Raw genomic sequence first — 17,020 nt, 5'->3', positions numbered from 1 at the left:
TAATTTTTGCTTGTCTGCAGTTAACATTAGTAAGTTAATCCAAGACATTTACAGAGCCTTAATATTAGGAATAATTATAGTTTTTCATGTGCAGCTTATTAACACAGTTTGCCAAAATTATGCTTCAGATGTATATATTTTTAGCTTTGCCCTCAGGAGCACAAGTTTTTCCTAATTACATAAAGCCTATTGTAATTAATTTGTTAGTTTATGCGTTTTTCAATTTTGAACTACAGAGTTTTGTTTTAATATTTATTTCATAAGAAAATGATGTGAAATGCTGTTATTATCTTTTCTTTTAGTTATAAATAAAAGATTGGAACAATTCCAGCCTGTATTTTCAGTAAAGAGAGACTGAAAGTTTGCAATGGTAGTTTTGGCCAATTTCTATATATATAAAAAAAAGACTAAATAATAATAATAATAATAATAATAATAAAACAACAACATTTAGTCATCTGACAAAAACATTTATTATTTACTGTTTTGTAAAAAAAAAACTCTTTGACATTCAACACAATTGTAATAATTTATTGCATATGGTGCAGAATATTCACTGACATCGCAAGATGACTTCAGACATACCACTGGCAATGCTCACCTGGTCTAAAAAAACCAGCTTCTCAGGCAACTAACAGCTGATCTGTATGGCCTGGAAAGAAGCTCAAAAAGCACAACTACTGTTTTAAAACCAGTACATTTTGTGCAAATTCTCAAAGGAGGTATCTTCTACTTTTTAAGTGAGATCTACCTTATTGAGAAAAACACTTTGGATATTACTCTTCAACACTTGATTGATGCTTGTAAGCTGTTTATGTTTTTTAATCAAATGTCCTAAGACATTTAAAATGTAATTACTGGTCAAAGATCAGCATAGAAGGTAAACCAAGTATGTTGCCATTATTTTTCCAGTCAATCAGAGTGGGTCTAACTGAAACATCAAGGGTAAGAAAAGCATTTTTCCCCCTTAAAAGCACAATTTTGAAAATCAGACTGATCCTCAAAGGCAGCCGCTCCACTCTTGGACTTTTAAGTGTGTCCATTAAAGACCGTGATTGTGATTGCGTGTTGCAGAGCTCACGCCAGGCTCAGGTTGATGTCATCATCTTTGTCTTTGCGGAGGGGTCTCTGGGGTTTGCGTGGCTCATCTTCACCAGTGTCCTGCCTGTCTCTTTCAGCCTCCATCCAGCTTTGAGGGGCAATCATTTTTTTGGGTCCAAACGGAGAAGGTCCAAGCAAAGCTTCAATGTCATCATAGTTGACCACCTCTCTCTCCAGCAGGGTATTAGCCAGCTGAAAACCGTAGCAAACAAGAGCAATGCAACAACTCCAAGAAGTAATAAAGGCTATGCTATGAGGATTTTCTACCTAACTTGCCGAAAGCTACAAAAAAACAAAACAAAAAAAAAAAACCAACAACAACTGACTGTGAAAGAGAAAATGCTCATTTTGGCACTTTTTCATCGATATATGTTTACATAAGACAATAGAAATTACAAAAAGAGAAGCTGCAGTGACAACTTATAAAGCTTTTTTCACGCTGAAACGCTGTAACATGACATCAACAAGTATATTATGAAAACTATGAGAAAATTAGAAATTACTGAATCAGCTTAAATGATCTGGAGCCACATTCATGAAACATAAATATATTATTGTATTAATATAATATTTTTTATATAATATTTTGTATTTCCTAAGACATTTGAAATGTTATCTTTTTTATAACACTTAAAGAGAAGAGAGAAAAAGAAAAACAAGAAAAAACAAACTTGAAATAGAATTTCTAAAAAAAAAAAAAAAAAAATGGTCTGTTGTTTTTTTGGTTGTCTGAATGTTTTGTGGTTTCAAATAATAACCATTAAGTACATAACACTAGTTTCATATAATACATCACTATTATTGGCTGCACATGACTACTCTGAAGTGACACTACTAATGTAAACAATGATCAGTTATGATTATGTGTGACTTTTGCTGAATTTGAAATTTAGTTACAACTCTACAAAAAATTATTCAAATAGAGTTCTCATTTTTGATTGTATAACTGAGACATCATTTTTGGCAGCATTCAGCACTTATGATATTATGATGAATTTTTCAAGAACTGCAATTAGGAACATTCTTATGAACCTCTTTGAATTTATCTTTAGAAATTTCTTAACTACTTTCTTAGTAAGATTTTCATGAATTTGGCCCCTGATTATCCTGCTATGCTAACACGTTTGTGATAGATCTTACCAAAATAAGTTTGCCTCTGTTGTCCAAAATCAATTTCTCTGTGTGCCTGTAGGCTTGTGCTATAAGCTTCTTGGCTTCCTGAACATGAGAGAAAGGAACACAAATAAATATTCAGACACATATTCAAGACAACCGAAATTTAACACCTACAGAAGCCTCTTTAACATCACATCTCCCATGACACACCAGTAGAACAAGAAGCAGGTTAGTATGTTCTTTCACTCACATGGTCCATCTGCTGTTGGAGTCCTTGGCTGAATGGTCTCCGTCCAATACCCCGCTGATCCTCAGAGTCAGGGAAGGACACCTGGCCCAAACTGGCAACCATGCCATACTGCTTCACCATGGAGTAGGCCACACGGGTCACCTTCCTCAGGTCATCCTGAGCACCTACGATGAGTTTCTAAGTTATCTGGTGTCTAATACTACCTATAAATATTCATGAGGTCAGGTCTGCATCTGTACCACTGGGTATACAACTGTTCCTAGCAAATAACCATTTCTTGCTAGTCAATATGCATTTGTCCTCCAGGGGGCACCTGGAGGCTACAATCAAATATTTTGCCACACTGGAGATATGTATAGTATGTCTATCGAACATACTAAATGCAGTTTTTATTAAATCATTGATTAAACGTCCTATTCTGCAATCACATAAAAAATACAAACGTTAAAATAAAAATGTTATTTGGGACAACCGTACATGATCAATTACAGACTATGTCTGTATCTGATTTTCGGCTCCTGTTTCATGCTAATTACTATTCCTTCAGCTAGCTCTGTTTCTCTAATATGTATTCATAACTCTCCCCTTGATGGTGTGTTATCAGATTAGATGTGTGTAGATGTTATACCTGTAGTGACCTTATTGAAGGTGATGGCTTCAGAGGCTCGTCCACCCAAAGCCATGCACATCCTCTCAAACAGCTGCTCTTTAGTAAATAAATACTGATCCTTTGGCAGGATTTGAGCAAAGCCCAAAGCAGCATTCGTCCTGGGAGCAATTGAAACCTGGAGAACAAGTCCACGGATTAAAAAACAAACCCTATTTCAATGGATTCATGTATATTAATAAATTGTTAATATTATTCACACAGTGATTACTATAGAGGGTAGGGCTTACTTTGAAATGATTTTGACTCCGAAATTGCTAGTTAATATCATAATTTTAAAGAAACAGTAAGTAACACACTGAATTAAACATACAATTTGGAAGTAGACAGACTGAAATAGCATCTTCTTTTAAAACCTAATCCAGTAATCTTTGCTTTATTCACAACTCTCAACCATTTTTACAGTGAATTTGACAAATTTGATATGTGGTCTGGCATTACAACGTGTTCCCGATTCCTTTATCACTCTTCTGATGCAAAAACCTGAACAGGCCTATATGGAAAGTTCACACAAAAATGTAAATGCCAATATTTTTAACAACCATATGTTTGGTCTGTCCCTCACATTAAGATACTGTATTGTATCTTTTTTTTTTTTTAAGACTTAGGAATATAGCACACAAATTGCACTAAACACTTTTATAGTACTTTTTAGCTTAGCATCCTGCTTACCTTCATGACAGCTTCTGTGTGTTCTAGCAGCCATCCCACTAATGCATGACCAGACTCATGAAAAGCCACCACCCTCTGCTCTTCTTTAGATAAGATTTTACTCTTCTTCACACTCCCTACAAGTCACACACAACATCAAACAGATCCAGCAAAGGGAGCTGACTGTGTAGAAATCTGTAATGCAATATCAGAGTATACTTTTTAAGCTCAAATGTATCTAGGAGCCGAATACCTGCGATGACTCTCTCCACAGCATATTCAAAGTTAAAGGTGTCAATAGACTTGTAGCCCTCTCTGGCAGCATGAAGGGCAGCTTCATTGCAGATGTTGGCAATGTCAGCTCCTGAAAATAGGAACAATGCACAAAGGGCAATTGTGGCAGGATATGGTGTGAAGAGATAACATAGTCACATGGTCAAAACAACACTTACCACTGAAGCCTGGTGTCAACTCCGCCAGACGCTGGGAGTAGAAGTGTGCCGGCTGAGTAAGCTTCAGGATCTTTAGGTGTTGCTCAAAGATTTCCTTTCTCTCCTAGAACACACATGATCACATGATTCAGGAATCATTCTAATATCCGGATTTGGTGCTTATTTATTAATAACAGTTCTTCTTCTTATTATTATTATCATCAATGTTGAAAACAGTTGTGCTGCCTGATATATCTGATGCGTTTTTTTTTTTTTTTTTTTCAATATTCTTTGATGAATAGAAAGTTCAGTATTTATTTGAAATCTTTTGTAACACAGTAAATGTCTTTACTTTAACTTTTGATCAATTTAATGCACCCTTGCTGAATTAAAGTATTATTATTATTATTATTATTATTATTATTATTATTATTAGCACCAAAAATGCCATCACAGGAATAAATAACATTTTAAAATATATTCAAACAGAAAACAGTTGACATTGTTTAACTGTTGTTTAAATTGTAATAATATTTCACAATATCACTGTTTTTACAGTATTTGTGATCATATAAATTAAGCCTTGTTGAGAAACATTTTGGCCTGTAGCGTACATGTGTTTATATCAGGACATTTATCAGATTTTGCTTAGAAAAACAGCCCAATACACCATTATTAGACAGGAAGTCTCCAGAAAGACCGCAGAGAAGTATTATACAAATTTAATCCAGCGAGCAAATCTGGAGCTACTTCATAAATTATTCACACTTCGAACATCTGATAACCAATCAAAATCAAGAACTCAACAATAGAATGAGCCAGTCTTTATAGCTGCTATATATCTCCAAAAAATTACTTCGAACATTAATTACCTGAAGAGTTGGCAGGTCTATAAATATGTGCCTATCAAGCCTGCCTGGTCTCATGAGTGCACTGTCCAGAATGTCTGGCCGGTTAGTGGAGGCCAGGACAATCACATGATCTGTGGTACCCATTCCTTTAAAAGTGAGAAGGAAAATATGTTGATAATCTCAGAAGGTCATGTGCTGATCATGTCAGCCTATGTAGACATTAAAATTAACTGAATAGACAGGCAGTGCAGCACCAACTCAATAGTCTATTATAAAAATAATTCCTCAAGTAAAAGTGAGGTCAAGGTATTGCTGTTACCCCGTTACCATGGCAAACGCTTGTGCATCCACGCCATCCAGGAGAAAAAACAAACTCATAAAAGATCTGAGGTAAATGATTTTGTTTTCCACTTTAAATATACACATTTCAAATTAAAGAATTACTTTTAAATGTAACATTAACATGACTATAATTGAACGAAGCCTCTGTAAAAAAAATATGTGAAAAAAAAAAAAAAAAAACTATTGTAAACAAATAGTATTTCCACTGTAAACTTTAGTCGACTAGTCTTGCACATCCCTAATTATTACCATCCATCTCCACAAGTAGCTGGTTAAGGGTCTGCTCTTCCTCTGTGTTTGAGAAACCAGACATGTTTGTGGACCGTTTCTTTCCCACAGCATCAATCTCATCGATGTAGACAATGCATGGTGCTCGAGCACGAGCCTCTTTGAATAGACTTCGCACTCTAGCTGCACCAAGGCCTGGGTGAGGAAATATCATTCAGATTTAAATATGAAGATCTGAAAATGCATTAGGACTATTAAATATACAGAATTTATTGTACTGAATTACCTCCAATCACCTCCACAAACTCTGATCCTGCCATAGCAAGGAAGGGCACCTGAGCCTCTGTTGCCACTGCCTTAGCAAGCAGAGTTTTACCACAGCCCGGGGGCCCCAGGAGCAGAGAGCCTTTAGGTACCTTGGCCCCAAGCTGAAGGTATCGACCCGGATTTTCAAAAAACAAAAACACAAAAAAGATAAAATGCAGAGACCTCTTTGCAACAATGTGCATTTTTGCATTACTTTAGCAGTAGCAACCTAAGAACTCAAGGGTGCGATAAATCCACCAACAAATGTCTGTACAATTAAACAATGCGTTATTATAAAGACAGCTAGCTATAAACAAGTTGACAGTTTTATCTTTTGCTCTGCCATGACAGCGGCTGACCTGAAAGAGAAAACTGACTGTAACAATAATTGTACTAATAAAAAGAACTTTATATTTTTAAGCAGCTCCAAAAATAAAGACATGTAGATTATTAGAAAAACTCTATAATAACTTAAATGCAAAGAAATGTCAGTACTAAAACAAATAAAGTTCTAGAAGTCAGTTTGCTCTATGGGTGTGCGATAAGTATTTTCTACGATAATATGGTAATTGTTGTTTCTACGATAATATAGTAATTGTTGTTTCTACGCTAATATGGTAATTGTTGTTTTAAAAATGTGGAAGCTGACATTATTATGTCTCACTTTGCAAAAAAAGAAATGCAGTTCAATATATATGGAGGCAAAAATGTTTAGTAAACAACAAGAATATTGTGAATTACATTTTAGACACAATAATGTCAATATTGTCTGTTTACACCAAGAAATAGTACACAGCCACAACAGAATTGATGAGCGTCTCAGGGAGCATCAAACAGTGGTGGTTCATTAAGACTGATTTTAGTTTGACATTTAAAGGATAATATAATTTTTTTTTAATCTTCTCAATATTCATAAAGTATTTTTTAAACATTAATCTCATAGTATTATTTATGCTAAAGTAACTGCTGTGTAAATACATCTAAATGCTGCTTTTCATGCTAATGTTGCCTCTTAATGAAAAAAGTTTATTTTTTATTGCTGTGAACTGACTATTACACAGAAAATATGAAAAGCAACATGTACTCACACAGCATTATGAATTGTGCTCTGATACATTCTGTAATGCAGCACCAAGCTGAACTGAGCATGACTAACTAAAGATTGTCACATTCACAGAAATAAAGATCTGGTCCTAACTTTCAGATGCCCTTACCTTTAGATAGTCCACAAACTCTTTGACTTCCATCTTGGCCTCATGCATTCCTGCAACATCTTTGAAGTTTACACCTTTCCCAGATTTCCCATCGACAATAGTGAATTTAGCCTTTTTTAATTGATTCTGGTGGAGCAGGCAGATTATTTGACATCAGAAAACATTTTAATAATAATTAAATGTACAATTCTATAACGAATGTAAATGAAGGAATCTTGACATACAAAAGCGCTAAAGCCGCCATCTCTCCCACCCATTCCTGCCAGTCGGAAGATGTACCAGAGAATTGCAACCCCAATGGCAGCCATACCGAGGGCATAAAGAGCACTGTGAAGGACAAGAAATTGATCCAGTGATACTTTGTTATGCCAACAGTCGATTTTAATCTTTTTTTCAACTTGCCAGGATTGCATGCTCTGTGGAAGGTCCAAATTACTCACTTCCCAAAGAAGCCTGTGCGCTTATAGGTCACTGGTATTCTGTCTCTGGTATCTATATTCAGCTCTTCCTCTGCTGCTCTAAGCTTCTCCTCAAACTTGTCAATGTTGGCCACCTGCATTCGGTACATCAGGGCAAGTCTCTACAACAGACAACAGGACATCAGTGAAACTTGAATTGATAGCACCATAATGATAACAATTACTTAAAAATCAAGTATGGCACTTATATGTGAAGGGACTTACAGGTCTGCCGAAGATGACTGCGCCAGGGTGAAGGTAGATCTCCACAATGTCACTCTCTGGTACCACCTGTACTCGTGACACCTCCCCTTTGGCCAACATTTCATTTACGAAATCATGCCAGGATATGTTCCCCCCACTGGTGTTGATGGAGTTGAGCAAGCTCATGATGACAGCAATAATAAAAAGTGTGCGCAGTCGTTCCCTATACATCTGGTCCTCCTGCTCTCGTCTCTTTTGCTCTTCTAGGGAATAAACAATGAAGCAAAGAAAGAATGAAAAATCTGGAATGAAAAGTACATCTGCCTGTCTGAATTACATGTGTCTGATTGGTCACCAAATTGCATTATTGACTGTTGTCCCAGTCAACCTGATGTCCTACATAGCTGTGCCAATTCCATGTTTGTCAAATCACTTCATGATCTCTAAATAAAACAATTCCAACTCAAATCAACTTTAGCCACCTAATAAGCAGGACAATGTAGGAGTGTGCGATAAACATAGTCTGCAATTACACTGTAATTGTCAATGAAATTATTGAGTATGTTGCTCACTTTGTAGAAACAAAACAAAAATATGCCTTCACTGCATGATGTAGCCTATAAGTATAGCCTTCAGAAGTATATTCTAATCCGAATACACACACAGCAGTGTTTTGTTACTGCATTTCGTAGAATATATTGTTTAAGTGAATGATTCGACAACCAATTCATAAACATGGTAACTTGCTTCATTTCTGAATGAATCAGTCATTTGAAACAAATTTATGAATGAATAATTCAGTGACTCACTCACTAAGACAGGGACTTGCTGCCACTTACTGATGGTTTCATATTTTAAAATAAGATTATATTTAAACAATTTTAACACGTCAGTGTCTTATCATTCTAGTTTGATTTATTGATAAAATGTAAGAATTTGACATAAAAAAATTACACTTTTAATAAGGTTTAAAAATGCCTTTTTGAAGACAAAAAAAGAAAAAAGAAACGAGGAAACCAAAGTAGCGACAGACAGTTTGCTCCATATTGTGAAGCACATTCAAGTGTAGCAAATTATTGGAAAAAGAAAAAATGTTTACAACTTGATTCTATCTATCGGTTTTTGAATGGATTTCGAGATTTGGACACAGCACTGAAAAAGTGGTCTTAGGCGGGCATTTTGTTAAGAAATTATGAGGTTAATTTTATTATTATTATTATTATTTTCTTTTTTAATTAAACATACACGAATTAATCATTCACAATTAGATGCATTAAAAAAAAATAGTAGTTTGTAATCTACTGTTTCAAAAAATTCCGAACATACCTTCATCCTCCTCTGGGGTCTTCCCTTTTCCACTTTCTTTCTTTTCATGTCTTCTGTTGGATGTGCTGAAATAATGAGTAGTGCCTGACAGATGTGGAAAAAATATTTGAATTATGCAATGCAACATAATTCGGAAAATAATTAAGATTAAGAAGTCAAAAGTTCTGCATCACAACTTTGTCCAGCCAAAAAAATAACTTAAACTTAATACTTACCTAATAGTTTCCACAGTTTCACAGGATCTGTGAACAATTTGTGGCGACAATGGAATTCAAGTCCTACGAGCCTCGGGATTAATGGCTTCGTCAAAATGTTCTGTAAAACAGATCTTGGTTAATCAAGGTCATGCATAATCACATAGATTACTTGCTATTATTATGATTCATCTGTTCCGTTTAGTCACAAAGAAAAGTGTATATTCTGTATAAACTGTATTAGTCAGCATTACATCAGCACTATACTTAACGTCACTTCGCAAGATGACAATGAATTTTAAATGAACAAAATAGTTTACACAATGCTTATTCGGAATTTAGATAACCCACCTGAACGTGTCCTGATGTTAGACCTCGTTTGTTTGGAGTCAATAAATGCAAGTTTGAAGTCACATTGCTCTCCACTTTTCTGCTGGCTTGAAAACAGCAGAAACGAGACGATAACGACCAAACCCGTTTGTCGTAACATTTGCTTCCGCGCTGCAAAAGTAGCGCTGCCATATTAAAAGCTGGTTTATCGCGTCGCTTGGATCAGAACATACTAACTTATTCCAAAATAAATAGCAGTCTTTAATGTGACCTCTTTAAGAGTTGCTATTCTTTAGCTGTCATCGTGATTCTTATCCAACACAGACAAATATAGCTGCTGTAAAACAACAAGCGCGTCTTCTACTCGAATATATCTGAAACATACCGAACAAATAAAATGCGGCGGGTAAAAACTGTCTTAAATTATACAATTACAAGGACGTTACAATGGTGTGCTGACTACTAACTCCGTGAACTCTAATGATGTTTACTGTACGGGCTTGAGAAACATGTCTATTCAACTTTCACCTTCGGGATCAGCCAATCAGGACGGAAAGAGCTCGAGAAAGGGCTGATGGGAAATATAGTTCTACTTGCACGTTTATAAAACCCCCAAAAACTACAAACAGTTCTAGTTGGGCATGCGCAGACAACGACTGTAATTTGATGTTAAAAATGTAGTTATAGCGCAAAAATAAATATAGTCTAGTTATAGGGTAGAAATATAGACAAATCATTATATCATTATATATATATATATATATATATATATATATATATATATATATATATATATATATATATATATATATATATATATAAAATAAGATTTCACATGTCTGATATCCTTCTTTGTACTGGCAGGTATGAGCCTGTGTGGTTTCAGATGTATTTTATGTTGGGATATGAAGTGAGGACAGAACAATTGAGTATAATTATGACAAGTTGGTCAAGAATTGAGGATATATCTCAGACAGACAGCTCTAGTCTCCTTTCAACAGAGGGAGCCATTGCGTTATTCTGCTCGGCAAGAAATCGGTGTCACGGTTGAGGCTTGTGACGTCAAATCGAAAATAAAACAAAAATCAATACATCTAACATACATTTATCAGACAACAGTAAATGAAAGCAAATCGTGCTGTGGCTGATGAGCTCGCAATCCGTCACCGGCAAACAGTTCGTAATATTCATAAAGTATGCTGAAGATAGCAATCAACGGCTGTTTTTAGATCAATCTGAATTAATGAAGGGATAAACAATTTCGGTGGAGCTCTGTTCACTCGTGTCTTAAAATACGAAAACATACACACACACACACACACACACACACACACACACACACACACACACACACACACACACACACACACACACACACACAAAAAAAACACATTAACGCAATTTTACTACATTTACCCACACAGGTTCTCCATTTTCCTCTCACCCAAATGGAGCTCGCAAAACATGCCACTGTCTACGCCATTCCGGCTCGAGGTCGCCAAAGAAAACAACGTAGAATCTTCCCTGGCAAGAACCACAATGGCGCCAGTTTCACAGTTACAACGGGGAACAAACAGTGACCGCCCATACGCGTCAGCCTATCACAATCCGCGTATCAACTCCTATCGTCCGCTTTTCGTCAGCGCGAGTCAAAGGCCGATCGAAACGGTTCGGAAGGAGTCGGACGGAGAGGATTAACTTGAAGCGGATTTTTATTTTTTCACCTCTGATCAAGCCAAATCAGCAAACGTAACGTTACGGAGACCCGTGGACTGTTTAAAGGGACAGATGGAGAGTTTATAACCACTTCTCTTACCAGTTTATTGGAGCCCTGAGAGATTTTAATCATCGCATTCTGCGGGAGGTAATCACTGATTAGCTTAGCACGCTGGCGCGAGCGCGGACTGAGATGAGCGTCGCGCGCCTCGGATGTTCCCGCATCGGAGCTCGCTGAAGCAGAAGGCCTCAAATGGGAAAAACAAGCATCGGGAGGGAATACCAAGTATAATTTTGTAGATGTAGCTCACGTTTTGAAGAAGGTAAGCCATTTTAAGCTGCTCTTTACTCTTTTAAAAGGCATTTCGTGACGAAAAAACATCTGTGCGTCCTCTCATGCGTCGACTTTCACGGTTAGACCGCTAACGGCTTTAGCCCCGTTGCTAACTGGAGTTTGTTTCCCTCCCCCACCCCGAAGTCGAGGAAATGTTTGCGTATTGCTCAAAATCTATACATTTTGTCAGACTGTGCGCATTTATTGATCCATACGGGTTGTATTGATCTATAATACTAATATTCGGTAATGACTGAAGGTGAGCATATGAAGCTGGAGAAATGAAAATAACCCTCGTCATGTTGTGGTTCTCTCTCTCTGGGAATCGGATATGGCCAGACGGGCTCTGCTGCCCTGCAGAAGTCAGCCACTGGGATGGGCATCTTAATACATCAACATGTAGGTTTCAAGGGCACATATGAGAAGTAAATATTGTTGACTTCACATTGATAATGTGTGCTGAAGTAGCTGCAGGGATTGTGAAATTCCAGAATAAGATCTGTAATAAGAATTTGCGTGGGGTTATCAGTGCACCATTCAGACTGTAAATATTAGATCACTGCAACACACGCATTTCTTAGTGTTTTTATGAGATTGGTCATATTATGATGGCAACGTGAATTCAGCTTGGTTTGTTTTTCATTTCTCATATTTAACAGGGATTTGTTTCTGGCATGAAGAAAACACACACACGGTTTAGTTGCATAATAGATTTCACGCAATATCCACGAAGGAGGATTCAGTGCTACATTCATCCTATTTTACCAAATTAAGGATTTTCTTGATGTATACCTGTATTCTCAATGTGGCTAACCATTTTCTGTATGTTAGGCTAAATGTTCTTTATTTTTGATTTAGAACAGCAAGACCTGAACTTCACCATCTTACGTGGTGTGAAAAGACATTTTGTGAAGGTTGCTTGTGGATGTGATTCGTCTGTGCTTGTTTAGGCATTGTGTGGTGTGATTGTTTACTTCAGCAAGGATCTGCATTGAAGCAAGACCTTACAGTACTTCTTTAAAGGGTGATCTGATGGATAGAGCCAGTCTATCAAAGTTTGTGATGAAGTAGACAGAGCTGGTGTTGGTGCAGTGGAAGAACACTGCGGCGGTGTTGGGGCGTTAGCACACTCTCTCCCTCTCTTCACTTTCTCTGCTTCCACTTTACATCTCTCCCTTCATCACTTTTGTTTATTTCTTCTGAGCACAACTTCAACACAGCAGCATTGCAAAATACGCTTTCCTGTTTCACCCCATAAAAAAACCCAGCTGACTTATGGCACTTGTAGAGCACTAATCAGGATTTAGCTGAAGTGTGATCCGTAGGTGTCTCAGGTTGTCAGGCCTGTTTGTCTACCCAGTTCTTGTGTTTCGGGAGTCCTGCTCAATGTTTGGCAGAGAGGCGAAATGGACTTTTGGTTTAATTGTGGGGTTAGGAATGCTTTTATTGGGAGCTTCAGAAAGCATTTACTTTCTTTGATTATGGCAGTCATGCTCAACCATAATTAATTGCTTTATCTCTATCAATCAAGCCTTTGAGAGCTAATTCTGTCCAGCTGAACTCATAGAGTGCCTTAAAGGGGACATAACACACACAGTTTCACCCAATCTCATGTTAATCTTGAGTACCTATAGAGTAGTACTGCATGCTTCATATCTCCAAAAAGTCTTAAGATTTATCATATTTATAAAAGAAAGATACAACTCCTTCAGTATCGAACAATGTGCTAATCCAGTGTCGAACTGGGCCTTGTTTATAAAACGTTCGTCAACAAACACGCTTGTGAAACTGCATTGCTGCTCCGGAAAAAACAAACTGCATCTACTGTTTACATAATGTTGGGTTCTTTAGGAAGCTGAACAGTTATCTTTCCCTCACAAACAAAAACACACCTCCATACACACACTCTTCCCGATCTACGTGGGCATGAGCGCACTCAACCAAGTGATGGGCGTGCTCTTGATCTCTCTTTGGTTGATGTGTGCATGGGTTTGCCCTTCTGGGAGAAATGCCCATATAAGGAGTTCCACCCTCGTCTACGTCATGAAGAGACATGATCAAAAAAAAAAAAAAAACCTCTCCAAAACTTGTACGAACCTGGAAGTAAGATTTTTAGCACAGAAATACTCAGTTATACGTCCAAATAGTTTTTTTTTATTTTATTTTGTCCATGCTTAGCATGAGAATCCAACTCTTTAACAGTGTAAACAACTCTGAATGCATGAAACATCATTGTACCCCCCTTCAAGAATCCTGTGGTTGGAGATTAAATGTTATTTAAGGTATGACATTGCTGTTTTAAATGTCAGCATATATGGTGTTGAAAGCATTTTAGTGGTTTTGAAATGAAACCATGCTTTGCTCGGTCACCATGTGAATTATGCCTTATTTATGTTTGCGGAGTAGGGTTAGGCATCATGATGTTGTGCTGGCAAATCCGTGAATGAATGTTCAGAAGTGAGGTAAACTTCAACAGATTTCCCCTGCTCTGGAGCAGTGAACACTTTGTAGGGACCATGTCAATGTGAACACAGTCCATGCATGGAGCTCACGTCTAACGAACTGATTATCTGAATAAGATGGTTAACAGAGAGACGTGCAAAATATGCAGAGCTGGGGGGTGTGAGGACTGGAAATGAGAACCGCTGATTTATACTATGGATCGGCAGTACTTACCAGACATTTTACAAGATTATGTGTTTGTCAGTGGTACTGAGGTTCTGCAAATCATTCGCCATCATCCTCAGTCATCTCTCCTTACACTGTGTCTACACTGGATGTGACAGTTGTTGTGTTGCGCTGCGCCACATCAGCTAAAGACTGTCTACTCTGGACGCGACAAGGCGACCAGTGAAGATCGTTTGAAATTTGTGTCAGCACGTCATAAATAGAATGTGGGAGCAATTTACTGTCAGGGATTTGTGGTGTCAAGCCGCACTGCATCCAGTGTAGACAGCATCACTGATTATACGGAGTTCTATTGACTGATCTATAATGAATCTCTATTATAGATCAGTGGTTCTATAAGTATTTTGTCGCGTCGCGCCGCTTGCATCCGGTGTAGAGACGGTGTAAGGATCGTTAGTTGTTTTCCCCTATAAGGATTCACGATTTGGGCTTTTTTTTTTTTTTTTTTTTTTTTTTTTTACCCAGCATTCCTCATTGGCGGGCTTTTTTTCAGCCTTTCTATTTGCAAACATAATCAGTTCTTTATGGACAGTAAGTAAACAAAGCTTTACCACTAAACTGATTGTAAGTCTTTTGTAGACATATAGAATGTTTCCTGGCCAGTTGGTTAGTGCTTTGGTTATTGCTAGCAAGTGGCTCCATGATGTTCCACTGATACTTGGAGGTTTTAGGGTTCCCATGCTAGAGACTATCATGGAATGCAAAAAATGTCATTTCCAGGCCTGGAAAAAAATATCAAAAGTAACATTTCCGTAGTTTTATTTTTGTAAAATACTTTAGCCTAGTTATTTGTTAGGATATTACTGGAAATCTTATTTAGGACTGGGTTTCACTAACAAATAGGGCTGTAATGGTGTTCAAACCGAACCGAACTGAAAAAAAAAAAAAAAAAAAAACGCGATACACCACCCACAATATGTATCGTGTTACTCTTGGGACGTACCGCGTCAGAAAATTACTGTTAAACACCTGAAAAACACTATATTATTTGTATCTTAGCTCTATTGTATTTATTTCTGCTGTTGTATATAGTTTGATTATTTATTTTTTTCTTTTTTATTTGACCATAGTCAAATCCTGAACATAGCACATACTGAACCATGACCCTAAGACCGTGAACCGAACTGAACCAAACTGTGAGCAATTTGAACTGTGTAGAACTAGTGGTCGACCGATATTGTTTTTTTTAACTGCCAATGTTGATATCTTGGAAATCAGGGTGGCCGATATAAAGCCGATATAATTTTATTTAATGTCACTGAAAAAAATTATAAAAATTTTTTTAAAGGTAAGTGGTTGCAAACAATTTATTTTAGCTACATTTAATAATAATTTTTTTGTAAGTTAGTCAGCTAAATTTATTTAAATGTAGTTAAAATAAATCGATTGCAACCACCAAACGAGAAAGTATTATAATGTTTGCCTTTCTATTACTAACAATATAAAAGCAATTGTTATAATACTTTTCTCTATACATTTTAATTCCTTTGTTTAACCATTCTATCTGATTATTAGACAGACGTCTATCCGTATTGTACAAATGTCTTCAAGTTCCCGTGATCACAAACGCCTGGCTGGTCAGGTTTGATGCTTTCTCCAAACTGGCCAAATACAAACGAGACAGCGATAAATGAAAGATGTTAAAAAGAAATGTGGCAACAATTCCTATTTCAAAGATAGCATGTGCAGACGAGTAGTTAATGCACCCGCTTAAAGTGGGATTTATACTTTCGCCTGGCTCCCTTCCCAAATGGATTAGGCTGTTTTCAGTGAACCATGTCTACAACGGACGCACCACCACGTCACAACAGGTTTGTCTAGTGTCTACACAGGACATTTGAACTCTGGCATGTGTCGTGCCACATACAGTGTAGCATCACCAACTGATTATAATGAGTTCTATAGTATTTTGTCGTGTTGCGCCACGCAGCTTGTGTTCTGTAGACAGTTCTTATTTAGGCTACTTTCTTGTTTAACTATTATTTCTTTGATATTTATTTTGGTGTTTTGCAGGCTGCGTATTCACTGACGGAAGTGCTCAAATAAACACGCACGTTTGTTAGATGTTTGAGCCTTATTTATTCTTATGTTTCAAATATTTTATATATATATATATATGTAATCAATATTAATTGTATATGTATATCAACACCGCGCCACCGGCGGTACTTGGTCCATTACCACCGCGGTGGTAAAAATCTGCCACCGTCACAGCCCTAATTATAATAATTATGGCATAAATAATAATTTTATTATTATTAAAATCATTATGTACGTTGATTAGCCCCATAAAACTGTGTTTTTATTTGGGGAGGGGGATCATTTGTTCTGTGTTATAATCATGCATTCATTATATTCTTTAAAAGTGTACATTTTGCTAGGGAACGATTAATCGAATGCGATTATCATGTGCATTTGTCAGAAAAAACGGTTCTGTAATCAGTAGTAAATCTTCATCACCTGCTTTCAGATGGAGCAGCATTTACTACACAAAGCTGTAGTTCACTGACAAGTTCCGCAAAAAAATATTATAATCGTACAATTATGAAATCTAAGAAATCATTTGTGATGATGACAGCTGTTTGCGTAGCTTCTCGGTGAACTACGGCTCTG

General features: G+C 36.9%; 2 protein-coding genes across 5 annotated transcripts in view; one reads left to right on the top strand and one right to left on the bottom strand.

Moving 5' to 3' along the window:
• Positions 1-453: 453 nt before the first annotated feature.
• LOC109092880 (paraplegin-like) lies at positions 454-11,244 on the bottom strand. Of its 3 annotated transcripts, none has more exons than XM_042760942.1 (17): positions 11,114-11,244; positions 9,361-9,460; positions 9,146-9,229; positions 7,841-8,082; positions 7,598-7,737; positions 7,382-7,484; positions 7,158-7,283; positions 5,924-6,086; positions 5,659-5,832; positions 5,089-5,213; positions 4,238-4,340; positions 4,039-4,149; positions 3,807-3,922; positions 3,096-3,252; positions 2,468-2,631; positions 2,242-2,319; positions 454-1,293 (listed from the first exon to the last, which is right to left on the bottom strand). In XM_042760942.1, exons 4-17 carry the CDS (start codon positions 8,048-8,050, stop codon positions 1,078-1,080), a joined length of 1,986 nt encoding a protein of 661 aa, XP_042616876.1. In that variant the 5' UTR covers positions 8,051-8,082; positions 9,146-9,229; positions 9,361-9,460; positions 11,114-11,244; the 3' UTR covers positions 454-1,077. The 3 variants fall into 3 exon arrangements, with proteins under 3 accessions (XP_042616876.1, XP_042616877.1, XP_042616875.1); XM_042760943.1 differs by having other exon boundaries at positions 11,086-11,224; XM_042760941.1 differs by lacking the exon at positions 11,114-11,244 and adding an exon at positions 9,691-10,331.
• A 68-nt stretch (positions 11,245-11,312) lies between these two features.
• Positions 11,313-17,020, top strand: part of LOC109092881 (ankyrin repeat domain-containing protein 11-like) — a 129,578-nt gene continuing 123,870 nt past the window's right edge. For both annotated transcript variants that reach the window (XM_042760939.1, XM_042760938.1), the window contains exon 1: positions 11,313-11,708. The gene's annotated coding sequence lies outside the window, so the exon portion shown is untranslated. The remainder of the gene's footprint in view (positions 11,709-17,020) is intronic.

The sequence above is a fragment of the Cyprinus carpio genome, chromosome A7 (assembly GCF_018340385.1).
Source record: "Cyprinus carpio isolate SPL01 chromosome A7, ASM1834038v1, whole genome shotgun sequence".
NCBI lineage: Eukaryota > Metazoa > Chordata > Actinopteri > Cypriniformes > Cyprinidae > Cyprinus > Cyprinus carpio.
Note: the sequence above shows the minus strand (reverse complement) of the source record. Positions and strands in the feature narration are given on the sequence as shown.